Here is a 27,372-nt window from a genome sequence, read left to right as displayed (position 1 = left end):
TTATGTCACTCTTAACGTGACTATAAAGACGAATAAATAACTTCGCTCGCAAAGTCGTGTATTGTAGGAAAAATTCACATCATATCATCATTTAAAATAAAATTGGATTAGGAAAAAAAAAAAAAAAAAGAGGTTGTCGTGTGTACATTAACCAAAACGTTAAGCTAGAGTAATGTAGTTTACTTGAAATTGTACACTAAAATTATCAATTGACATATGCTTTTTAAGGATTGATATATGATTACAAACACATGTTGAAGAATATAATAATGGAATGTAGGACAAGCATTCTCATTTTTGTTTGATGTTAGTTCGTATTCCGTTCTATGGGTTTCAACACTAAAAACTTCAAAACATACAAACAAGTATTTTTCTGACAATATAATTCAAAAAATACTTTTAAAAAGTGATTTTCTATAAATCAAGACAAAATTTCTCTCATATATTTACTTTATATTCTATAAATTTACTTTTCTTCTCCAGCCAAACACCCCCTAGCCATGCAGAAGTAATAGTTCGTTCCATGAGCCCTTATTTAGTTTCAACCAAGAAAGGCATAGTTGGTCTCATATTTTCAAACAAATATTTGTTTTGGAGCAAGGCAACCACTTCGGACATTGTCGGCCGTATTGTAGCTGATGCTTGGGTACAAAGCAATCCAATCTCAATTATTTTCTTTACTTCTTCCGCATCATAGTCGTTAGAGTCTAAAGTGTTGTCCACCAACTCTAAATGCATGCCTCTTTCGTATAGTTTCCATGCCTAACAATAATTGGGATCAAAAGTTAAACAAAATCACCAGGATAGAAATGCAAAGACGAAGGTATTAATTTTTAAAGTTTTGGTTATTTTTAGATTCTCTAATAAAAAAAAAAAAAACCTCTTTCAAAAGATCTAACCCAAAAGCAGTATATGTGTTGATTTACTAAATGAATTCCCACGTCAAAACCTCCTTCAAAAATAGTATTTTTAAATGCTTTTATAAATTTTCTTACCTTTTGAAGGAGGAATTCACCTTCGGCCTCACCATTAACATTCAATTCTTCACTTTTTTGACCACTAAGAATTTCTAGAACTACAACTCCATAGCTGTAGATATCAACCTTCTCAGATAATTGTCCATTTATTGCATACTCCGGTGCTGCATATCCTCTGACAAATATATATATGTAGCATTTACGACATAATTCATCATATTATAATTAAGAACACAAACACGCCCATATAAATTTCAAGGCAACAATATCTGAAATAGACGGAACAAACATAATACTATGTCATGTGGAACATAGATATGAATTCTGATGTAAAACAATATAGAAAAAGAAAGAAATCGAGGAGAAAAGGGAAGCAGAGAAGGGACGCCGGAGAGAAAATAATTGTATTCTGAAATTTCAATCCAAAGTCTTAAGTCTCCGTAAAATGAAAACCCTAGAACTAGTTATAATGAGATGATGACAATAACAAGAAGAAAAATAATAATAACAACTAATCCTAACAATAATAAGAAAACTAAAATACTGATAAAAATAAATAAATCGTAAAATGATGATAAGTCCAAATAATCCAAATATTTTAAAAATATAATTAAACCATAATTTTTTTCTTATCCCACATGTCACCAAACTCTTTCATGTAGTATTGACGTTTTAATTACAGGAAAAAAGAAGGAAAATGTTAAAATTATTTATCGATATCATAGGAGTGTTGTGTTTACCTAAACATATATTTTATCTGCATGCATATACTGTGATTAAAGTAAAAAAAAAAAAGAAGCCAAATATAATTATTTCAACTTACAATGTTCCTGCAAATTTCGTGCTAAGATGAGATTTGTCCTCAGGTAAAAGTCTTGCCAACCCAAAGTCAGCAATTTTAGGTTGAAGATCATCATCTAAGAGGATGTTATTGGATTTTATATCTCTATGTATGATACGGTTGTGAAATTCTTCGTGTAGATAGGCCAAACCCCTTGCAGTGCCTAAAATTATAATATATCGTTGCTTCCAACCAAGAGAACCTTTCATTTTACCTGTTAACAAATTTACTCATGGCAAAGAAACAATTAAAAAATGATCCTCTAAATGTTTCTAGAGGAAATACTTATATACTTTTACTAAGTACTTCAATAATTTTTAATCTCATCTGGGAATGAGCTTGTTAGAAGAGTCAATTATACGAAAATGAAAATATATCCACGTCTTAATATTATGAAGACATCAAGCAGCTGTACTTAAAGAACAGAGCATAAATTTTGGTAGGTTCATAGGGAGTTTACCAAATAAGAATTTGTCGAGACTGGTATTTTTCATGTATTCATAAACAAGAATTCTCTCATCACCCTTACTGCAATATCCCAGAAGTCGAACAAGATTTCGATGATGAACATTGTTTATAAGCTTCACTTCACTCTCAAATTCTTCCTCCACTTTATTGGAACGACGTAAAGTCAACTTCTTGACTGCAACTACTTTCCCATTCTTCAGAGTTCCCTGTTCATGATGATTAATAATTTCCTAAAAGCGTTATATATGGTCCCTTTAATTTTCCTTTCGTATATATACAAGTTTTTACAACACTGCATAAAACTCACATCGGAAAATCCTTACTTGGGGAACATGATCTAGATGAAAATATTAATAATCAAAAGATATAGCTACCTTATATACTGCACCAAATCCTCCTTCTCCAAGTTTATTTTCTACACTAAAATTTCTAGTTGCGTACTTCAAATCCATGTAACTGTAATGAATTGCACCTTCAACTTGCTTGCACCAGTTATGTCTCCTGGAGAAAAACATTAGTCAAATTCTCTCAAAAAATTAGAAAAACATATCAGGATTCATCCTTTGTAGATACATGGAAAGTCCATAACTCTTTCTTTCACGGACAAAGTGAAAACCAGATCATCACCCAAACATTAAAAATATGCAGTAAATTAATACTTTGAACTTTTTTTTTTTTACCTCTAGCCGGAACCCTTTTAGGGCTTTTACGTGGTTTAATCCAAACAAAAAGTGCAAGGGCAACCAAAACAAGCAATACTCCTCCAACAACTCCACCAATGATAGCCCCCTTAATGCTCGAACCTGCAAGCCAAGAAAATCGTCTTATCAAACCAAAATGACATGAGATAAGTGTAACATAAAACTAACAAAAGAAAATTATATAATTGAACACTTAAATCTTCAAATGAACCATACCTTGTTTATCCATGGGAGTGACGTCAACGATCTGGTAATTATCAGGAAAGAATGAGGTTGTGGAGTATCTCATGAAACAGCCCTGATCAAAAGCTCGACCATCTGAAGTAGGAAGACAAGTCTGCATATTTCTGTATGCAACATCTAAGCAACTGAGGCATCCACTTTGTGTGATAGTTTCTGTGCACTGCACAAAGGCATATATAGTTGGACCATTATTATTAAGTACTTGTGTCTTCGTGGCTGTCAGAAAGCCAGGGATTGTTGGTGTTTCTCTTTGGAGATTCATCAGCAGTTTTTGCACAGCTGAGTTAAAGGCAGTGGCTTCTCCTGTAGTTTTATTCCCACATAAGGCAGCATTGAAAGTATCCGTCGCCCGGTCAAAGAAAGGACTCGCATCATACCTCAAAATACCAAAAAATTTCCCATGCATATATATCAGTTTTCCAAGTTCAATATGGATTTTGCAATATGTATATACAGAGAAACCCTTTGTGGACATCTGGATTTCTTTTGATATGCTAGAAAAATATATTGATTAATAATCACCGCAAAAAAAAAATTGACTTTTATGTCATGGCTAAAAGTACAAAAGTCACCATTAAAAGTTTCGGTAGCTATAAGTTGCAGCGTTGTCATTGTCCAATATCATTGCCATAAGGGCTATAGCTAAAAGGTTTTAACAGTGACAAAAAAAAGGTTACTGTTGAAACTAAATTTAAAAGGTCACTTTTAAAAATCATGGCCAAATAGTCTTATTGTTTATAGCCAATGCTTTAGAATTTGCAAGTTAACCAAAAAAAAAGCACTTTGATTCACACAAGTTCAAATCTCAAAAAACATATTTATAACATATTTATTGGGAGGATTTTAACCTTAATGTTTTAGTTCAACAATAAAAATTAGTCCCAAACCCAAAGTGATTTAAGGTTATTATGAGTTATACACAAAATATGTTCTCTGATTCACTTGCAAGTTTTATAAATTAACTTACACTAGTTTTATGCAGATCAAAAAATAAAAATAACTTACACTAGTTTTAAATAATTGTCATATTTAAATGATTAAATATTAAAATATAAATATTTTAGTAAAAATAGTTTTAAAATAGTTGCTCTTACTGATGACAACCTGCTGCTAGGGGTCCAATGACCATCTAGTCGCCGGCCTATGACAGTCTGAGTCAAGTGATTAGTGAACGATCGACCAATCAAAGTTGGTTTTGGGGTCTTGCAGAAGTATTCTGACTATTTCACATATACTATGTGCATAATGACATTCAAATCCCCTACATCTTACTATAGTTTAACAACTTTATTGGGTTTATTAGTTATTAAGTCCCATATGCAAGACCTGTTTATCATTTTTTTCCCTTTTGATGAACTCCATCATGCCACATCATCATTATAGAGACTAGCACAAGAAAGCATAGGAATGAACCTCTACCGGAAAATTGATGTAAAGGATGAGGAAATGGATTGCTTTCCCTTTTTGAAATTATCTTTTTCTTCAAATAAGTTTTTTTTTTAAATAAGAAAGATACTGTTTTTTTTTTGTCAAGGAGCTCACGCACCCATTATAAAGTCCCACCCGCAACATCTTATTTAAATTAAGAGAGTGATTGGATAAAAACAAAGTTATAATGATTTTACAGTATACTATGTAAGAAGGATTTTATCTCAATTTGCATGAAAATGTTTTTAAAAAACACTTTCAGGAGAAACCACACACCCCCAAAGACATAAAAGAGATATTTTCTGTCAATTAAGGTGACTCATCAAAAGATATTGGATACTTAGACATAAATGAAGTCTGAGTTGGTGTGTGTTAAGTTTTATTTTGAGATATTATCTCCAAAACTACACCTTGGTTAAACTAATAACGTCACAATAAATATCTTATTTTTAGGTGCCCTACTAAGAAAAGAACTAGTGGAACCTTGTGGAGTAGTTTTGTGTACCTGAGGAAGCAGCCGTCGTAAACGGCATGGCCACCAGGGGCTCCGGCACGGCAGCTCCGGACTTTGGCGGCAGCTACATCAAAGCACGCGACACAGTCGGCGATAGAAAGGTAGTTTCTGCACTGAAAAAGAGTGGACACAGGGCTTCCGCCACCGCTTTCCTGAACCGGAACGAAATGCTTGTTTTGATCTCTAACCTGTTCTCTGATGTCTCGAAACGTTGCGTTTAGGTTGTCATTGAAGACAGACAAGTCGGAAACGAGGAAGCGGTCGAATGGGGTGCAGCCGATGGTAACAAGATGAGTCTGTGGGTCTGAAACGACGGCGTCAATAGCGCAGCATGACCAGAATGTGAAAATGAACAAGGTAAGGAGATAAGAATGTTGAAGCATGTTTGATTGAGAGGTAGAAGATAAAGAAAGAAAGAGAGATCAATGGGCCTTTGCTTCAATAGAGTATGAGGATAATAACGAAATAAAAGGAGCATCATGGTGTTTGAAATAGACCGCAACATTAGATTTTCAAAATTATATCTCTTGAAACGTGACGGTGAGGTTGTGGAAAACTGATTTTTTTTTTTTTTTTGGGTGAGAAAATCACTGTAAGATTTTGAGGAAGAAATGTAATCAGCAAATTAAATGTCCTACGTGAGGCAGAGGTTATGTAATGACAAGTTCCGGTGTTGTGTACAGGAACTTGTGCCTAGGTTAAAAGGAGCTGACCGTGGCTGTTGGATCAACATTACTTAGTTAAGTTAGTTATTTATAATAAATAAATATTTGTTTAAAATACTCTGATTAATTATATATATTGAAACCAGCTATCACTTGATGAAAATTCCTAATAATGTGCAATTACCATACTGATTATTTTGGAGACAAAATAGATAAATATTATAGAAAAAGTAGATTGAGATATTATATTTAAATATAAATTAAATTTTTAACTAGTTTTTATATTAAGTAGTGGAAGTAGTTTTTTTTTTTTTTTTACTTTGTCGGCATTAGGTAGTGTCTTTTTAAGCGTGGACGGTATAGAAATTGATATAGTCAGAATGTAATAATTCCTTTAGAAACAATATTTAATTTTCAAAACATCCAACACCATCTTCTTTACGTAATAGAAGTATAGCGTGGAGATTGACTGCTGATTATCTGTGGTTTGACTATAAACAACAAAAATATTTCATATAAATCTGAACAAATATCTTTCATGAAAAGATTAAATCTAATAAATTAAACACTGGCATTTATAGACACGCATGAGTCTAATAAGGAGATTATGTTGAAGCATCTTATGTTTGATGAGATTGATTCCAAAGATTCATGTGGAGTTAAGCCAAAGGACGACATCATGTTTGAAAAAGGCCAAGACAATGTTGGGGTTTTAATACATATTTCTTGTGGTTGATAATATAAGAAGTTAGTTTACTTTTCTCACATACGAAAACAAATGAAAGTTTAGTCATTAAATGTGTCCTACAATGATAAAGTTTTTTAAAAATGATAAAATTGCTTTTAATATTACACATTTATTATCTCTCATCTTTCTTCATCTTAAAAAACTTTAGGCACTGAATGCATCATGCATCCTAAAGTATGTTATAGTGCTGAATGCATTCGAGAAAATATTTTGGTATGCTGGATGTGCCTTAACCTTTAAATTTATTATAAACACTACAAGGAAACATACTTTTTACCTTCTCCATTCATGTCTGTTTATGAAAACGGAACAGAAAAAGTGGGTATTCTTGTCTGTTTCAATAAAATAGACAAGAATAAGCTCCATTTTCTTGTCTGTTTAAAAAGAAAACCAGACGAGAAGTAGAGCTTCTTGTCTGTTTTAACAAAACAGGCGAGCCTGTTTTGTTAAAACAGACAAGAAGTTGGCTCCTTCTTGTTTGTTACTAATAAAACAGACGAGAAGGAGCCTGAATTTTTTTTTAAAATCATTGCCAATTTAGATAGCACAGCTCGCGAACATCTCCATCCCTCCCCTTTTTCATTCCTGCATCGCCTCTTCCTCCCATATCCACTGCTCCGTGTGCAAAGCTGTGTCTCCGCTGGTGTTGGAAGTCCATCGCCTTTCCTCTCAGCTTGACAGCGAACGAACTCTAAAGGTTGCGGCAGCTATGTCCCCACTGGTGCTGTAGCATTTTTGTCTCAATGACAAAGAGCTAGCAGTCGTTCTCCCTCTGCAGTTCGGTGACTCTGGTGAATAAAGAAGGTCGTTGTTCTCCCTCTGCAGTTTGGTGTTCTCCCTCTCCCTTCTTTGATTGCATTGCGTACTGAATAAGGTAAGTTGACAAGCAATCTTCCTCTTTTTGGTTATTCTATATGTGCTGCAATAGAATGTGGGTTTGTGGTTGCTGCTGAATGTTGAATTGTATTTACAAAGTTTTAAACTTGTATACGTTGATTGGGTAATAGATTCCAAAAATGAGAAGTTTGTTAAACTTGTTTGAATATTCATGCACACAAGGTGTTTGTCAAAATGTCTAAGAGAGAATTTTCATATATTGGTATTGCATTACAATGGTAATATAGTTATTAGGATTTTGAAAGGTTTATTTAATAGCAAATTGATTTTTTTTTTTGGATGTATTATCTCAAAAAGAAAGAAGCTTTAGCAAATTTTTTTTCCAAAATGAGTAAACTTGAAAATTGTGGTTGGGATTGTAAAGTTGAAAATTTTGGTAATTTTTTTATATTTTGGATTGCTTTAAATTGTTGGATTAAATAATTGACCTTAATTAATTGGATAAAATTGTTATCATTAGTCTTGAATTTGCATTATTTTTGTTTGAATTGAGTTGAATTAGATTAAAGAGCTAAAATTAGTGTTAAATTGAATTGGTTTGAATTTGTTTGAGTTGGATTTGCTAATTGCTTTATTTTTATTAGGATTGAGTTGAATTAGATTAAATTGGTGAATTTAATTATAAATTCAAAATTGCCCGTTGAATTTAGTTTTGAATTGGTTTGATTTTGTTGGAATTTAACTGAATTGTATTAAATTGCCATCATTAGTATTGAATTGTTTGACTGTTTTTTTTAAAATTGAATTGAATTAATCTTAAATTGTTCAAAATGCCTTGTTGAATTTAGTTTTGAATTGGTTTAGTTTTTGGAATTTAGTGGAATTGTATTAAATTGCCATCATTAGTTTTGAATTGTTTGACTGTTTTTTTTCTAAATTGAATTGAATTAATCTTAAATCGTTCAAAATTCCTTGTTGAATTTAGTCTTGAATTAAATGTTTCAAAATTTATTAGGTAGTAATACAATGGATTATAGTCGGATGAGTGCTTTGAGAACAAGTGAGGAATATGAGAATGTGATAGAACGATTTATTAAATTTGCTGAAAGAAATGCTCCTAGCAAAAACAGAATGTATTTTTGCCCCTATGTCAAGTGTTTAAATGAGAGTCGACTGAGTATTGATGATATTAGGGACAAGTTTAGTACTTGAAGAAGAGAAAGTTATGGATGACGTAAATGATAGAATGACCAATATGATTCGTGATGTAGGGGTAGAGTTCTTTGTGCGGTCACATGCAAATGATGAGTGATCCAAAGATACCTTTGTACCCTGGGTGTTCTACGTATACACGGTTGATAGCTGTATTGAAATTGTTCAGTTTAAAAGCAAATAATGGGTGAACTGACAAAAGTTTCATAGAGTTGCTTCAATTGATTAGTGATATGCTTCCAATTGATAACATTATTCCAAATTGTGTGTATGAGGCAAAGAAAATCTTGTCTTAGATAGGTATAGGCTATGAAAAGATACACACTTGTCCTAATGACTATGTATTATACAGAAAAGAGTATGTTGGTCTGCGCGAGTGCCCAAAATGTAAAACTTCACGATATAAAGTGAAAAGGAACATGGATTGTGCTAGTAACTATGATGGTGATGAGATAAGTAAAGGGCAACCTTTGAAGGTGTTATGGTATCTTCTGATAATACCACAAGTTAAGCGCTTATTTGCTACTGCAATAAAACCAAAGAAGTTAAGATGACATTTTGATGAGAGAATATCAGATGGAATATATCTTAGGCATCCTATGGATTCTCTTTAATGGAAGAAAATAGATGAAATGTTTCTAGAATTTGGGCTTGAACCAAGAAACCTTTGTCTTGGGCTTTGTACAGATAGAATCAACCTTTATAGTACTCTTAATAGCACACATAGTGCATGGCCAGTACTCTTGGTGATTTACAACCTACCTCTTTGGTATTATGAAGCGCAAGTACATGATGCTTTCTATGATGATTTCAGGACCAAAACAACCAAGAAAGAATATTGATATCTACTTAGCACCCTTAATTGAAGACTTGAAGATGTTGTGGGAAGAAGGTGTGGATGTGTTTGATGCATATAAGCAGGAGTCCTTTAAGTTACGGGCAATGACCTTCACAGTGATAAATGACTTTCATGCATATAGAAATCTATCAGGATATAGTGTGAAGGGGCATGAAGCATGTCCTATATGTGAAGCAAACACATACTTCCACTAACTTAAACATGGAAGAAAGAGTTTCCCTTGGTCATAGGAGGTTTCTTGATTAGTTTTACCCATATCGGAGACTGAAAAAGGTTTTTAATGGCTCGCCGGAGCATGACATTGCTCCAAAGGCATTAACTAGAGAGGAAATTTATTAGCGAGTAGAAAGAATCAATGTCATCTTTGATAAGAATAAAAAGGCTGTAAGTGAGAAGAACATATGGAAAAAGAGGTCTATTTTCTTTGATCTTCCATATTGGCATAGTCTTGATGTAAGACACAGTATGGATGGAATGCATGTGGAGAAAAATAAGTGCGATAGTCTCATCAGTACTCTTTTCCACATGCTTGGGAAAACTAAAGATATAATTAATGCAATACTTGATCTAGCTGAAATGGGAATACGAGAACGCTTACATCTACAATTGAGAGATGGTGGTAAGCGGGCTTATATAGAACCAGCAGCCCACATATTGTCTAAAGTCAAAAAAACAAGTTTGTCTCGGTGTTTGCATGGCATCAAAGTGCCCCAAGGGTATTCTTCTTTTGTGAGAAGGCTTGTATCAATAGACGATTTGAAGTTAGTGGGAATGAAATTTCATGATTACCATGTACTAATGCAACAATTATTATCGGTGGCTATTCAAGGCATAATGAAAAATGATATGAGAAGCACTATAACTAGATTATGCATCTTCTTCAGTGCTATTTGTAGCGAAGTTATTGACATAGCAAAGTTGGACAAATTGGAAAATAAGGGTTATTTTGTCTCAGCTGGAAATGCATTTCCTCTAGCATTTTTTGATATCATAGTGCATTTGATCATTCATTTAGTGAGGGAGATAAGACTCTACGACCCTGTTTTTCTAAGATGGAGGTATCCATTTGAGAGATATATAAAAGTCTTAAAAGGTTATTCCAAGAATTTTTGTCGACCTGAAGCATCAACTGTTGAAAGGTATGTAGCGAAAAAGGCTATGGAATTTTGCAAAGTATACCTATCAGTATCTAAGGCATCCTCTCGGCATGAAAAGGGGATAAGCAAAGGAATAAGGGGACTCAAAGTGAAGAGTATGGGTCGTGAAGAAGTTCTACAAGCACGCTTATACATTTTGAATAATATGGAAGAAGTACAGTCATATTTAGATTATCATAAAAAAAGTTTAAGAGAAAAGCATCCAAAGAAAAGTGATATGTAGATAGCTAAAGAGCATAACAAGATATTTATAGCATGGTTCAATGAAAAAGTTTTGAGAGAGGCCAATGTGTCTGATACAATAAAATAGTTAGCTTGGGGTCCTCATTTTGAAGTCATCACTTAGAGTGGGTACGACATAAACGAATATTCCTTCTACATAAAAGCTCAAGATGACAATAGTACTATGCAAAACAGTGGGATAATGGTGGTTGCTGAAGTGATGTATTTTTCTAGTTCAAAAGATAAAAACCCCAAATTGGCATCCATGACTTATTATGGAGTTATTGAAGAGATATGGAAGATAAACTACACTAATTTCAAGATTCCTGTCTTAAATGTAAATAGGTCAATAATAATGGTGTTGAAATAGATCAACAATTTGGATTTACATTCGTTGACCTTGACAAGGTTAGGTGTAAAGATGAGGCCTTCATTTTAGCAAGCCAAACAAAACAAGTGTTTTATGTTACTGATCCAGCAAATAAAAAAATGTCAATTGTTCTTCAAAGTAAAAAGCCGAAGGACGGTGATCCAACTATGAATCTTGATGAGACACCACTTTTTGCTTCAAGTCCACCTACACTAAGTGAAGTAGAATTAGTAGATAATGATGAATATACTGTAAAAGATAATCATTGTGAAGGGATATGGGACAACACATGAAGTCAAATTAAATAATGTAATTTTAAAATTACTTTGTATTATTTTGTTTCATTAATTTAATTGCAATGTACTTTTTATTATTTATGTTTTATGCATTTCATTATAATTTACTTATCCATTTAATTTTCGTTTCTCAGCAAGCATATGGAGGAGGATTCTAACAGAAATATGGAGGAGGATTCTGACAATGATAATATGAATGAGCCACTAAAAAAGGGTAGAGGTAGTACAAGGCTACCAAAGTTAGTAGTACGTCAAGGTCATATTCAGAAGAAGCATGTGGATTTTGATGTCTATATGAATCCAATTGGTGTAGAGAAGGACAAATTCATTAGCTATATAGGCTCCATTGCCTGAAGCAAAGTTAACATTCTATGGCCTAATTGGAAGGTGATATCCAAGGAAATGAAGGATAAGATTTGGAAAGATATTTTGGTATATCACTTTTATTTTTTTTTGTAAATATAGTTATATCTGATATCTTTAACTTAAGTATATATTGTTTTTTACAGCAAACGTATGACATCCCTCCTACTGATCGGATGAAAAAGCATTTGTTGCAGCTAGTTCATCAACGCTGGAAAGATTTTAAGCACATACTCACGAGCCAGTTTGTTCGAGGGCCCAAGAAGGATGATGATCCCTGCAAAAAATACTCTTTCCTTAACCCAAATAATTGGAAAAGGTTTGTGGCATCACGACATGATCCTAAATTTTAGGTATTAACTTTGTTTTTAGCATCAAGACATTGATCCAATTTGCTTTATTTTTGGCATCCTTGCTTGATCCAATTTACTTTGTGGCATCGCGGCATGATTGGAGAAGGTTTGTGGCATTCTGAATGATCCAATTTACTTTTTTTTCCCTCTATGGGAGTTAAGTGCTATGAATAAAGAAAGACAAGCTAAAATTTTATATCAACACTATCTATCTTATAGAGTTTACAAGATGCTTGAGGAGAGGATCATGCAAAATGATTCGAAGGTGATACAGGAAGCTAGGAAATCAGATCCTAGTATTGTTGTTCAAGCCCCACCTCCTCCTTCACGCCATAAGAAATGGAAGGAAGTAAGGATGAAGAAGGGTCAATATATTAATCCAGCACTTGCTGAGATTGCTAAAAAAATGTAAGTTGTAAAGTTCAAATAAATTTAAGTTATGCTAATATTCTTTATACTTTGTCATTAATTTTCTATCATAATTAAAATCTTGTACGAGGTACTTGAAGAGCAAAGTAGCGAAAGTTCATTTAGTCAGAGTGGAAGCATGGACATCTTAGTGACGACAATTGGGAAGCTTAATCACCCCGGATGTGTTAGAGGAGAAGGGAAGACAATTGATCTTACCCAATATTTTGGACAAACTTCAAGAGCTTCTCTACAAAATCAACCTATTGATGAGATGATAGCTAAACTTGGAGACCAAGTTTGTGATGAGCTCCAATCCTAGCTTGAGGTCAAGATTGAGGCCCAACTACACCAGTCACTTCGACAAGAGCTTATGGTTGAGCTTCATGATGAGATGAAATCTATGGTCTCTAACATGCAAATTGGGATAGTTCAACAACAATACACACCTCAGGTTTGTAATCAATTTTGCTTAAATTAATATTGAGTTTTCCTAACGTTTCACTTATTTAATTTAATACTTACATTTCTCTTATTTAGGATTTCCCCAGCTTCCAAAGACAGTTGTAATCCACTAGAGGTATTGGGAACGTATGGTCTTAGTAGTCCCACACTGGATATTGGACAACCTTGTTGTCTTCGTTCAGAGGTCCCAAGGATGCATATTGTTGCTAACGCTCTCCTCTACAATCAAGGGAGCACCATCCATCACCAACAAATTCAAGAGGACTAAGTGAAGGTTACAGTTACGGCTGTTTGAGAGGGAAAGGCAGGTGTGGATATGCAATTCCTGACTACTAAATTTGTGAAATTAGGCCAAGCAATAGGAACTTTTATTCTTTGGCGTAGACACCTTGTTGATGAGGAGATAGCACCTGCGATGGTACGAAAATGTCTTCCATATTATGTGATTTTTTTAACATAATACTTATAATACTTATGTAATATCCCGAATTTTCTGACTCAGGATGAGCAAAAAAGAGAAAGTTCATTAAAATTATTTAATAGCTCAATCACAATTGGGGAAAATTATGGAATATTGATTTTTCAAGGTTTAGAAATATTTTGGAAAAGTTCATTCCCCAAAAAGTGGCTTAAATGATTTTAAAGCTATTTTCATAGCAAAATGGGTTATTGTCTTAGAAAATACTTAGAGGTTTCTAATTAACTAGAAAATTTTAGGGAAATTATCTTATGAGGTAAAGAAGTTATTTGAGGCATAAAATCCTTAAAATGGATTAAGGATTAATTTCTGAAATTAAGAGCTATTTTCTTGGAAAGTTTCAGAAAAATAGTCAGGAATGGACTTTTGAATTGAAATTCTTAAGAAAATTATTTTATGGGTCAAAGAAGCTAATGGATAAGAAAAATCCATTTATGATATTTTGGTTTAATTTCTGGATATATCTTATATTTCAGAAAAATAGGAGAAGGAATAGGATTGGAGGAATAATTATTTAGAAGGGCAAAATGGTCCAGAATGCTGTAAACACGTGCTGCCTACTCCTCAAGACGTCTGAATCATTTTTCCATTCAACAGCTGGTCCTCCACGCGTTTAGATTCAGCTCATACGGTGGCAAAAAGAAAAGAGAGAAGGAGAACGAAAGAAAGACAGAGACGGAGAGCGAGAGAGGGAGAGCACGGGAGAAACAGAGTCGGTGGAGCTGGAGGAGTGACCGGAGGTGGTATCCAGTGCATACAAACCGATCAAACAATCCAGGTGAGCTCCACGGGTCCATTGCTGTCTTCATTTTCTGGTTTGGGTTCATGTTTCCGGTGAAGTTGAGGAGAGAAAGAGATGAGCTTAGAGAGAGAAAGTCAGGGAAACGGATGATATATGTAAGGAAGATTGTAGATTGAATCTTGTGTGGTTGAAAGGTGGTGTTGCATGTTGATAAATTTGGTTGCATGTGGATTTCTTCCTCTGTTTTTCAAGACCGAAACAGAGGCTAAAGGTTTGGGGGGAGTGGCGTTTTGTTTGGGTAATGTTGCTGGTTTAACGTGAAGCTTTGCTGTTGAATGAATGAAAAATTTCTCTGTATATGATTACCGAAACAGGGTCTTTGATTTCTTGGTTTAATGGTCTCGGCTTCTGAGGCATTAAAAGGAAAACAAAATACTGATATATATATATATATATATATATATATATGAGACTACACGTGACATCATTAGTTTAGTGCTGCAGTGATGATTTTGAAACTCCCAAGCTCTATTTTAATTCAACAGCATTAGGTTCTCTGTTTCAGGTGTTATAAGCTTCGGTCACTAGAAAGTAAAAGAGAACGAAATATTTAAACGAAGTACTACTGTAGGTATATGTTGATACGTATGTACATGTGTGTGTGTGTGTGTGTGTGTGTGTGTAGGATGTGTGTGTGCTTTGTTGCTGTCGTGGGACTGAAAATTTTAGAAACTAGAGTAGTGCAGATATATATATATTTATACACACGGTTATTGTTGCTGTTAGAACTTGGGAGATACATTCATATATATGTAGTCGTTGCTGGAAGATTTGGGATTGCATTTTCTGAGGTTCATATTGAGGAAGCTGGAAATGGTTTGAAAATGAGTATTCCATGTTTTCAAGAGCTGTACACTAATTTCAGATGGTTAAATAATGGGTAGGAATTATTCTTGAACTTGGAAGCTTGAGGGATACGAGTATATGCAGGGCAATGTGTTATGGAGAGAGCATTCTTTAATATTCTAGAGGTTGAGCAATGATTTTGGATTACTGAATTAAATTTGAATGCCTTAAGTCAATGATGGAGTTAATAAGTAATTATAAAGTCTAAATTAAATTAGTTAAATGTGAGAATTATAAAGGTAGCTAAGAACATGGGGAATTGGACTTGAATTAGAACATGTAGTTATAGTAAATCTGGAAAATTTTCAGACATAAAATAAAGGGGTACAAAGGTTTGAAGTGATAGGATAATGATTTAAAGAATGTTTAAATGTGGTCTTAATAGATGAATGGCCATTGGGTTATATAATTATAATTTGGAAATTTTAATAGTTTATTTGTGGCCGTTCGAAGTGAGAATTTTGGGGGTTATATAAGCGAATATATATAAACTTGATTGTTGTCTGTTTTGACCGTGGAAGTTGGGGATGGAAAATATTGAATATGGAATTGTTTTCCAGGAGGAGGTTAGGCTGCGAGGTTTATGGAATGGGTGATTAAAACATAATTGATATATTATATATGTTTGCTACATGTGTTTATTGATTGGAGATATATAGAAGTCTAGAAGTTTTAGATTGGGAAGTATTTGAGTATTATTGAAAGCTAATGATAGTTAGGAATTTAGGTGTTAATAAAGTCATTGAGAATATTACTAAGTAAAGTAATATTATGGGTTGAGATAAGGAAGGAAACCCTCCATAGTTTGAATAAGAAAAATTGTCCAGGATGATCAACTGCTACGTAAGGGTAGAGATCAAAGAAGATTTGGGATTTAAAGAGTTATTTAATTTATGAGATACAGTTGGATGAAGTATTGATCTACCTTACTAATATGATAGGTTTTTATATCTGCTCAAGCCCACCAAGAAATAGAAAGAAAGGAGAATGGTAAGGTTTGATTTGGAGGGATGCGGACCAGGTAGTAGTTCTTTTCTACCTTACACTTGTGTATGATTGCTGCATGTCTGTTTGTGCCATATTGCTTTTCTAAAGCATGAGAACATGTAATCCTTAATTCCTTGCATGGATTATTTAGCCGTGATCACGTGTAGCTGATAGACATGGGGCAGTGATTGCCAATTATTTGCGCATTATTTATTCAGCTTGTCTATCTGTCATTGCACATAAATGCTTAATTGCATTAGCTTGCGAGGTTATGTTCCACTTTGGCTTGTTTTGCATGCTTTATGTGATCTTCATATGTGTTTGATGGAAATTACTACTATGGGGATTCTTTGGAATCTCACCCTCCAATTTATGATGAACAGTGAAGGCTAGTAGCTAGAAGGACAAGGAGGTTATTTAAGAAGAAGGTGGGCTGGTTGAAGAACAGAGATACCTGTTATAATTCTGTAAATGGTATAGCAAAATATATGGGCAAGTAACTTTACTTGCTTTATGTAAATATTATTTTATATCCTTCATAAGCGGAAGAGCACTGCCGGGTGCAGGTATGTGCAGTCAACCAAAATGGTTGCTATATTTTTAATATAATATTATAAGATTGCACAGTATGAAATCATTTGGGGTGATAATAGATTAAGTTGAAAGTAGGATTGATTGTGAATCACTCTTCAATTATTCTAAAGGTTTGAAATATTTGATCAACGGTTTCCAATGTTGAAGGAAAAGAAAAAAAAAAATTCCCTGTCTTTTCCCAGGACGGAAACCTGGCGTTAGTGATTCACAGACGTTAAAATAATCCTATTAATATATATAAAAGTAAGGTGTTGTAACTTATGTTTATTTGATGTTTTATTTGGACCAAAAAGATGTTAATAGATATCCCTGCTTGGCACAATTATATGAGGAATATAAAACAATTAACAAGGTCGACATAAAGATGCCTGTAGGAATTTTGGGTGAAGAAAAATCATATTTCTTTGGACTTGACAACAATGATATCAGGGAGTTCTTATCTATGAAGGAGTTGGACATAGCATGGGTTCAATTAGCAATCATGTAAGTTTATTTTTTCATTTTTAACTTAAACTTCTAATTTCTTACTTTGCACATAGTTACTAATATACCTTATTTCAATTTAATGATAGCTTATTTCATAACAAATGCACGCCATCAATGGAGAAAAGAAATTTGTATGGATATTTATGCCCTGCAAGTGTGCAAAAGAAGTACAACCCACTAGATAAGAGAATGAGATATGTGGGCAATACAATTAGAGACACCAAATTACCTTTTTATCTGGCACTAAGTTTTGAAGGGTAAGTGGTTTAATTTTATTTATTTATACATATTCAAATTGTTAAGAATTATTGTGATATCCAACAATGTATAAATCTTACTCTATGATGCAGTTATCATTGAAGTTTGTGTGTTCCTTGCCCCATCGACAATGTCATCTACTGGTTTGATCCTTTGGGTCATGGTCCAAGTACTGAGATGAGGGGTGTTTTCAACACGTAAGTACCTTAACATAGATCAATAATTTCGTTTTCACTATAAATTGTTTAACTTGTGCTTTTCATTTGCTTGTAGGGCTTTAAAGACTTATTATATAAAGGGTGGGAAGCGTTCTAGCAAAAATGACGCAACAACTTGGGTCTATCCTAACATAAATGGTTTGAATTGAAGTTTTTTAATTGATGGCAGTTATTTTATATATGAATTTGGATTATGATTTCCCTGTGATTTGCAGTGTGCTAAGCAACGAGGGTCAATAGAGTGTAGATATTACATTATCTGTTACATGTTTGAAATTATTGAGAGTGAATGTACTACAAAATTTGATGAGGTAAGTAAATATAATTTTTTTTTTGTAATAGTTGTTGAATTTTTAAATTGAATACTTATTTTATTTTCATTATATGTTTATATTTCTTCATTTTTCAATTTACAGATTTTTGATAATGACTCCTTATACACTATTAATGATATTGACTTCATCTGAGACCTTTTGATGTAGCAATTGCTTCAAGAATGATGGTCTAGGGATTGATAAAGTTTATGTTTAGAGATAATAGGTTATCAATTTTGACATTTGCAATTTGTTCTTTCTGACTAGTTAGTTAATGTGCTTAATATTGATGAAATCATGATCTTGATATATATGTTGGCTAAAAATATTGACTGGTTTAAATGTTAGACTATTCAAATTGTTGGAAAGTGGCTGTTGCGCTTGTTGTGGCTGTATGGGAAGTGGTATTCAGGAAGTAAACTTTTTATTTTAAAAAAAAAGAGCACATTCACATCTGTTTCGTAAAAATAGTAGTAAATGAAAAAACCTTTTACTTCTGTTATTATAAAACAGAAGTAAATAGTATAAGTAAAAAATGGCCTAATTACTTTTGTTTTGAAAAACAGAAGTAAAAGGTCATAATTTTTACTTCTGTTTATATGAAAACAGACGTAAAAAAAGAAGGTTATTTATGTCTGTTTTCAAAAAACAGAGGTAAAAAAGTGATTTTTTGCTTATGTTTGAAACAGACGTAAATAACACCATTTTTCTCTTTTGTTCAAAACAAAAATAAAAAGTGGTGTACTTTTTATGTCCCCCCAAAATAGAAGTAAAAAGTCATCCAAAACAGAAGTAAAAAGTATTCATTGTAGTAGTGAAAATTTAAGTGACTTCTAATATTATTGTCATTATTAACTATAATAAATTTCAGTGTTGTATTAATTTCTATTCTCTTACTACACTAGTTAAATATGGCCATATATAGAAACCAATTATTTAATGCCCATTAAACCTATCAAATGGTCCTATATATGAAAAGACAAAAGTTTTCTTTTAGAATCACTGTTATAGTAAGTACCAGAAGCAGTATTTATACCACCCAGGTCCTAAATATACTACCTCTAGTCCTAATTAAATGAGGTATTATAATTAGGACCGACGGTATTTTATTTGTAATACATTTAATGTTTATTTTTAATTTTATTCTTATTTAATTTTTGTTGGAAACAAAGAAAGAATGAATATATATATATATATATATAAATGATTTGTGAATGAGAAGAGAAATTTTTTTGATAATGATAATATTGAAAAGTTGTCAATTTGATTTTTTTGGGTATCCAAAAATGTTATAGTCGTCAGGCTGGTGTGCAGGGGAGGGCGTGAAGGATGATAACGAAACATTGAAAATTATGGAAATTGTGACCTGCACCACTTGGTTATGAATTGTGTATGGGCCCATTGCCTTGCGGGCTTTATGGATCCGTCGGGACTCCGTCAGAGGGCCCTGGAAGATCCAAGGGAAGATTTGGAAATTTCCCACAATGACCCTATGCCCAAAATAGACGCCACTAATTCAAATTTACTCCAAAATTAAAGTCAAGGTGATGACCAGCTGATCAACTAACCGCACTGGCTATTAGGAGTGTTGTTGACACAAAATAGATAAATAATTGAAAAAATGCCAAAAAAAATCTTTAAAATTTGAAAATTTTAATCATTCTTATTTACTACAACACATTTTTGTAGTAATTTCTAATTTGAAATTTTAAAATTTAAGAGATTTTTTTTAAAATTTTTGCTAAATAATTAAATACCCATTCTCTAGGAGGGGAGATCATGGGATCAAAGCTGTGCTGTATGTTTGTGTGTAACTATATTAAAAATTACTAATACTAATTTATCTATGTATTGAAAAAAATAACATTAATTCTATCTTCAAATTTAATAACTTTTAATTTTACCCTTATTTAATATATATATATACTTTTCTAAATAAATATATTATGTGTAAAAGTTATATTCACATAATAAGTTTAATGAAATGGCTTGAATTAATTAAGGACCAAAGAAAATACTCTCTCTTTATACTATAAATAAAATTAGAGGAGTAATGTAGTATTAACTTTTATCAAGAACACTGTTTAGAAAACTTTAATACAAATTGTTTACGTATTTCATAATATAACTACCTTTTAACTACTAGCTTTACTCCTTAATATAAAAATTAAGTAACTAGTTTGGAGATATTAAAAAAATTAGTTAAGTCGGTTGTTTTCACAAAAAAATATACTGGTATTCATAAATTATCCTCTTTAATCTTATGTAATGGATGACTAGAATAATTCTTTAGTGAGAATCCCTTACAATCAATATGAATCATGCTGGCTAAAATTCTCTCCTTTCTTCCCCTCTTATGAGGTTTATGCACATTAAAAAGAATAAAATATGAATAGAATTAATTTATCTTGTTTTTATTAAATACTACTGATATGAATGAAATAGTTTTTCGAGGCTAGGCCATCTTATAATTTTTCGTCATGATCACCTGGGCCAAATGGTTTTTATAAGTAAATGAGAAACAAAACAGAACCTTTGTTTTCTTTCTTTTTTTGACCAGGAGCCTTCGTTTTCTATTCACAAACTTGTTATTATCAAGGAACAAAAAACTAGATTGGATACTAAATCGGTTGTGATAGTGGTTTAAGGGTTAGTGAGTTAGATCAGGATTAGACCGTAATAATTAAAATAATACAATTTAGTTAAAATTGATAAAAATATTCATATTCTAATTATAAAAAATAATATTTAATTTTTAAATGGGTAATCATGTTACAAAATATTTATGTATATAAATGATTTTTATTTCCCTTTTTTTCTTTGTTCTTTCCTATGACTGAATGGGATCTTCCTTTTTCTCTGTTTTTTTTTTAATTCTTTACCATTTCTTTTTTTTTTCTTCCTCTTTCTTCTTCTCCCACGTGTACTCCTCTTTTTCATTTTCTTCCCTATATCACGCATCACGAAGCAGTTTTCTTCTTTTTGCCTTGGACAGTGAACAAGCGGTAGAATAGGCTATTAGCTATAAGTCTTGCCTTATTGGGCATGCATCATCATTTTCCCTTTCCTCTCAAATTGCTTCTGCCTTCTTCACTTCTCTTTCTTTCTCAAACGAGAAACAACAAACTCTAGCACTATTTTTTCTTTGTACACTTCATCCATCCATCCATCCCACTCTCTCTATTATATTTTTGCTTGTCTTCTAGTTTTCTATGGGTATGCTTCAAAGTGGCGCAAACAAAGTTCTATCTTCCTCCACCTTCGCGATCTGCTCTTTTTCTACCACTTGTCTCTGCATTATTCATCGTCTCTACAAACAGTGAGGCGTCTAGCGGTGAGAGCAAGAAAGAAGGGGGAAAAAACAACCAACCAGCCTAGTCAAACCAACGGTTTGCTCAGTTTTTATCAGTTTTTTCCAATTCATTCTGAGTCATTTCGGGTTGATTAAGAGTCGGTTTTTAAGCTAAACCAGACCGGATCTCAGACCGGTTCACCAGTTTTCTTGTTGAACTGGCCAGTCTGGTTTGGTTTTTTTCTCCTTGGTTATTATTGTGTGAAGTCTAAGTGGGGCAAGAGACCTAGAAATTTCCAACTTTGACTCACGGAAAAAACATATCAGCATTAACTTTTGCCCATAATTAAAGGTCAAGTGATAATGACATTATATAGGGGGGAAAATGGATTATTATATAATATTTACTATATTTTTTATAAGAAAAAAAATATTTTAATAAACATGTATACACAAAAAAGCAGAGCCATTTTCCTTACCTTTCTACCAACTTGTGAGAATTTGATATTGCACAAAATTTAAGAAAAAAAGCCACATTTTTTATAATTCATATACTGTTATGAAATGGAACCAAAATGAAACCACAAAAGTAGAAAGATGAAGACAAGAGAATGAGAGAACTTTTTTGTGTTTCTTCACTTGCACTACAACGCAAATGACTTGCCCTATCTATAGGCATAGTCTTACAAATAGGTTATAATTGTCCTTAAATGATAAATAGTGGATAATCAATCCTATGAATGTGAATAGAGGTGAGTTACAAGAGTGAATAGATAGTGGAGGAGTAATGGATGGTGGAGGTAGTGGAAGTTACTTGGTGAAGATGATTGGTGAAGATGAAGAGGAAGGGGTAAATGGACATCCACATAATATTCATAACACTCCCCCTTGGATGTCCATTATACAAATATGTGCCTCATTAAAAAACTTCAACTAGGAAAAACCCTATGGGATAAAAACCTAGAGGAAGAAAAAGAGTACACATTTATCGATATACTATCCAGTGCTGCCTCATTAAGAACCTTACTAGGAAAAACCCGGTGGGATAAAAACCACGGTCAAGGAAAAAAGAGTACAGCATCTGTTAACTCCCCCTCTTAGTAACATCAGTCGATATCTTTGAATTTACGGCATTTGATATCATGAACAAGCTTTTGAAATATCATACAAGGAAGTGACTTGGTGAACAAATCTGCCAGATTTTCATTGGAACAGATTTGTCGAATGTTGATTTTACCATCCCTTTAAAGATCATGAGTGAAGAAGAATTTTGGTGAAATATGTTTTGTTCTATCTCCTTTAATGTACCCTTCTTTTAGTTGCGCAATACATGTAGTATTATTTTCATACAGAATTGTTGGGATCATTTTGCTGGAAGATAACCCACAGGTAGTTTGTATGTGATGTATTATCGATCTTAGCCATACACATTCTCGACTTGCTTCATGTATTGCAAGAATTTTTGCATGATTATATCACTGATATGGTTTGTTTTATAGAATGCTGTGAAATGGCTGTACCACCATATATGGACAAATAGCCTATTTGTGATCTACCGATATAGAGATCAGGCAAGAATCTAGCATTTGCATAGCCAATAAGGTCAGTCATGGGTACATTTGAGTATAATAACCCCATGTCCATATTACCCCTGAGGTAACGAAGAACATGCTTAACTCCATTCCAGTGTCTTCTTGTTGGTGAAGAACTATATCTTGCTAATAGGTTGACAACAAATGATATATCAGGTCGTGTGTGACTAGCAAGATACATGAGTGCACCAATTGCACTAAAGTATGGTACTTCTAGACCAAGTAGTTTTTCATCATTTTCTCGAGGTCTAGAAGGATCTTTATCTTTCTCCAAAGATCTTATGACCATCGAAGTACATAACGGATGTGATTTATCTATATAAAAACACTTTAAGACCTTTCTTGTATAGGTTTCTTGATACAAAAAGATCCTATTTCTTGAATATTCAATTTGCAATTCTAGATAAAATTTTGTTCTTCCCAAGTCCTTCATTCTAAATTCTTTCTTTAAGCAACCCATAACTTTTGTAAGCTCTTCAAGAGTTCCAATGATATTTATGTCATCAACATAAACAGCAATTATAGCAAACTCATTTTTAGATCTTTTCATAAAAATACACAGGCAAATTGGATCATTCTTGTATCCCTCATCCAACATATATTTGCTTAAACGGTTATACCACATATGCCCTGATTGCTTCAATCCATACAGAGATTTATTTAACTTAATTGAGTATTGCTTTCGAGAACTCGAATTGTATGCTTCCGGCAACTTGAATCCTTTAGGGAGCTTTATATAAATATCATTGTCAAGTGAGCCGTACAAATAGGCAGTAATAACATCCATCAGACGCAAATCGAGTCCTTCTTTTACTGCCAGACTAATTAAATATCAGAAAATAGTTACATCCACCACTGGTGAATATGTTTCTTCAAAATCAATGCTAGGTCTTTGTGTAAATTCTTGGGCAACAAGTCGTGCCTTATGTCTTACAATTTCACCATTTTCATTTCGTTTTCACAAAAACCCATTTGTATCTAACTGGTTTTACATCTGTTGGTGTATGGACTACAGGGACACTTTCTGCTTTTCTAGTGAATTCAATTCAGCCTCAATTGCATCTTTCCATTTTGGCCAATCTTTTCTTTGTTTACATTCACTAATAGACTTTGGTTTATGATTCTCATCATCATTCATCACATCAAGCGCTATATTTTACGCAAAAATATCATCAACGTTGACTTTATTTCGATCCCATCGTATTCTATTCATAACGTAATTTATTGACATCTCATCATTTTCCCACATTTCAGGTACCTGAGTTTCTTTTGGAACATTAGCATTATCTAATGACTCCTCTTGAATTACTATTTTTTCTTGATTATCCTTGATTTGGCCATCTACATTTTTAGCTCTTTTTCTCTTTCGAGGATTTTTATCTTTGGAACCAATAGGCCTGCCATGCTTCATGCGTGCTTTAGATTCATTTACAACAGCAGGTTGTCCAACAGGGACATCAATTCTGATAGGAGCATTAGCAGCTGGAACATGTGATTTGGTCACTTTTTTTGGGTCAGTGAAAGCATCTGGCAATTGATTAGCTAATCTTTGTAAATGAAGTATCTTTTGAACTTCTAGTTCATATTGTTTTGTACGAGGATCAAGTTGAGATAATGAAAGTTCCTTCCAAATAATCTCTTTTTCCAACTGCTTCTTTTCTCCCCCTAATGTTGGAAATTTTGATTCATCAAAATGACAATCAGCAAATCGAGTCGTAAATAAATCTCCTGTTGATAGTTCTAGATATTTTATTGTAGAAGGAGATTCATATCCAACATATATTCCCATCCTTCTTTGGGGATCCATCTTAGTACGTTGTGATGGAGCAATAGGAACATATACTGCACTTCCGAAAATTCTTAGATGGGAAATATTCGGTTCCTGACCAAAAACCAATTGTAAATAGGAGGACTTGAGATAACTTGTTGTCCTGATACGAATTAATGTTGCTGCATGCAAAATTGCATGTCCTTAAGCAGAATTTGGGAGATTTGATATCATTAGTAATGGTCTTGTAATTAATTGTAGTTATTTAATTAATGATTCTATAAGTCCATTTTGTGTATGAACATGTGTTATAGGATGTTCAACATCAATCCCAAAAGACATACAATACTCATTGAAAGCTTGCGAAGTAAATTCACCAGCATTATCCAAACGTATTCTCTTGATTGGATCATCAGGAAAATGTGCTCTTAATCTAATTAGTTGAGCAAGCAACCTTACAAATGCTAGGTTATGAGAGGATAATAAGCAAACATGTGACCATCTTGTTGATGCATCAATTAAATCATGAAATATCTAAACGGTCCACATGGTGGGTGCATTGGCCCACAAATATCCCTTGTATGCATTCTAGAAATGTGAGACTCACTTTCTATTTTTGCTGGTGATGGTCGAATGATTAGCTTTCCTTTAGAACATGCAGCACATGAGAAAACATGTGATTGTGGAATCTGTTGACTTTTCAATGAATGTCCACATGAATTCTCAATTATCTTTCGCATCATAATAGTCCCAGGATGGCCTAACCAGTCATGCCAAACATTAAATTTATTCTCAATTGTAAACTTCTGGTTTACAATAGCATGTGTTTCAATTGTACTAATATGTGTGTAGTACAAGCCTGAAGAAAAGGCAAGTAAGTTTTCTAGAATTCATTTCTTACCAGAAATTAAATTTGTGATAACTAAGTATTCTTAATTTCCTTCATTTATTGTTTCAACATGATATCCATTTCTGTGGATATCCTTGAAGCTCAATAAATTTCTATTAGACTTGGTAGAGTAAAATACATTATCAATATGTAATTTTGTTCCTTCAGGTAGCAATACATTGGCTCTTCCAGAGCCTTCAATGAGGTTTATACTTCCAGATATAGTCTGAACATTGGCTTCTCGCATTACTAGAGAAGATAAATATTTCTCATTTCTGAGTATTGTGTGAGTTGTTGTACTATCAACGAGACACAAATCTTCATTATTGATGTCAATAATGGTCATTCTTCATGGAAAAAAAAAAGAGGAAAAAGATTAAAAAGAAAACATGATTAATAAAAGAAAACATAATTTTATCATGAATAAAAACTCATGATTATATTTATTTTGGGGGTAATAACCTTACAAGTACAGAATTTATTATGATAGATGAAAGAGCACACTTATAAGCAAAACATGAAAATATACTTAATTATAAAAACTCAATTACATCAAGATGACTCATTTTTTGACACTTCCATCACCATCTAAGTGATCAATTCTTCTATTAGGATCGGCAAAGAAATCAACAACATCCAAATGAGTAACATCCATGTTACCATAATTAGAATCGCCGCCTTCTCCAACAAAATTTGTTTCCACCTTTGACTCTTTGCATTTATTTTTATTCTTATTCTTATTTTTCAGCGATTCTTGGTCGAGATCAACCAAATGTTTTGGTGTACAACAGGTATAAGACCAATGACCCTTGCCACCGCAACAATAACAAAGATTTTCAACATGATTATTATTTCCACTAGATTCTTTTTGGTGATGCTCATCATTATTTGCCCACTTCTGGTGGGAACGACCACCTCCACAACCACAGCCACGTTCACGTCCATGACCATAGCCACGGGTTGATTCACTTGCTACTGCATTCACTTCTGGGAATGTGGAGCCAGTAGGACAAGATTTATGATTCCTCCTTAAAAGCTCATTATTTTGCTTGGCCACAAGCAAGCAAGAAATTAATTCAGAATATTTTTTGAAACCTTTCTCATGGTATTACTACTGCAGGAGCACATTGGATGCGTGAAATGTGGATAATGTTTTTTCTAACATATCTTCATCAGTAATCTTTTCTCCACATAATTTCAGCTGAGTATTGATTCTAAATATTACAGAATTATATTCAATCACAGATTTAAAGTCTTGTAAACATAAATGCATCCAATCATAATGAGCTTTAGGAAGGATTACAGTTTTTCTGGTGATCATACCTCTCCCTTAAATTGTTCCAAAGAACAAGTGGATCTTTTATGGTTAAATATTCAATTTTGAGCCCCTCATGCAAATGATGACATAAAAAGATCATGGCTTTGGCTTTATATTGGTTGGATGCTTGGTTGCCTTCCTTGATTGTGTCTCCTAAACCATTAGCATTTAGATGGATTTCCACATCTAATATCCATGATAAATAATTCTTTCCAGTAATGTCAAGAGCTACAAACTCAAGTTTTGTAAGATTTGACATGATGATACTATCATATAAAAGTCAAATGAAAATTAATATTAAGAGAATGGAATAGTTATGAAACAAATCAATATGAATAAGAGAATGGAATAATTCTAAAACAAACCATTACAGAAGTGATATAGAAATTTACCTTGTGGTTGA

At 33.1% G+C, this 27,372-nt stretch overlaps 1 protein-coding gene across 1 annotated transcript; it reads right to left on the bottom strand.

Moving 5' to 3' along the window:
• Positions 1-436: 436 nt before the first annotated feature.
• Positions 437-5,555, bottom strand: LOC114725934 (cysteine-rich receptor-like protein kinase 2). The gene is made up of 8 exons (XM_028912492.1): positions 5,164-5,555; positions 3,204-3,607; positions 2,946-3,089; positions 2,661-2,764; positions 2,279-2,492; positions 1,801-2,032; positions 996-1,152; positions 437-762 (listed from the first exon to the last, which is right to left on the bottom strand). Exons 1-8 carry the CDS (start codon positions 5,553-5,555, stop codon positions 532-534), a joined length of 1,878 nt encoding a protein of 625 aa, XP_028768325.1. The 3' UTR covers positions 437-531.
• Positions 5,556-27,372: the final 21,817 nt, after the last annotated feature.

This window comes from Neltuma alba, unplaced genomic scaffold (genome assembly GCF_004799145.2).
Source record: "Neltuma alba isolate B1F8T4 unplaced genomic scaffold, ASM479914v2 tig00012312_pilon, whole genome shotgun sequence".
In the NCBI taxonomy this organism is placed as follows: Eukaryota; Viridiplantae; Streptophyta; class Magnoliopsida; order Fabales; family Fabaceae; genus Neltuma; species Neltuma alba.
This window is presented reverse-complemented; position numbering and strand designations above follow the sequence as displayed.

Excerpts from the sequence above, each read along its gene's own strand:
- LOC114725934 (XM_028912492.1), bottom strand. The coding sequence starts at position 5,555 with ATGCTTCAACATTCTTATCTCCTTACCTTGTTCATTTTCACATTCTGG. Across the intron at positions 3,608-5,163 it reads TACGACGGCTGCTTCCTCAG|GTATGATGCGAGTCCTTTCT; the intron begins GTACACAAAACT and ends TGGTATTTTGAG. Across the intron at positions 2,033-2,278 it reads TCTCGACAAATTCTTATTTG|GTAAAATGAAAGGTTCTCTT; the intron begins GTAAACTCCCTA and ends ATTTGTTAACAG.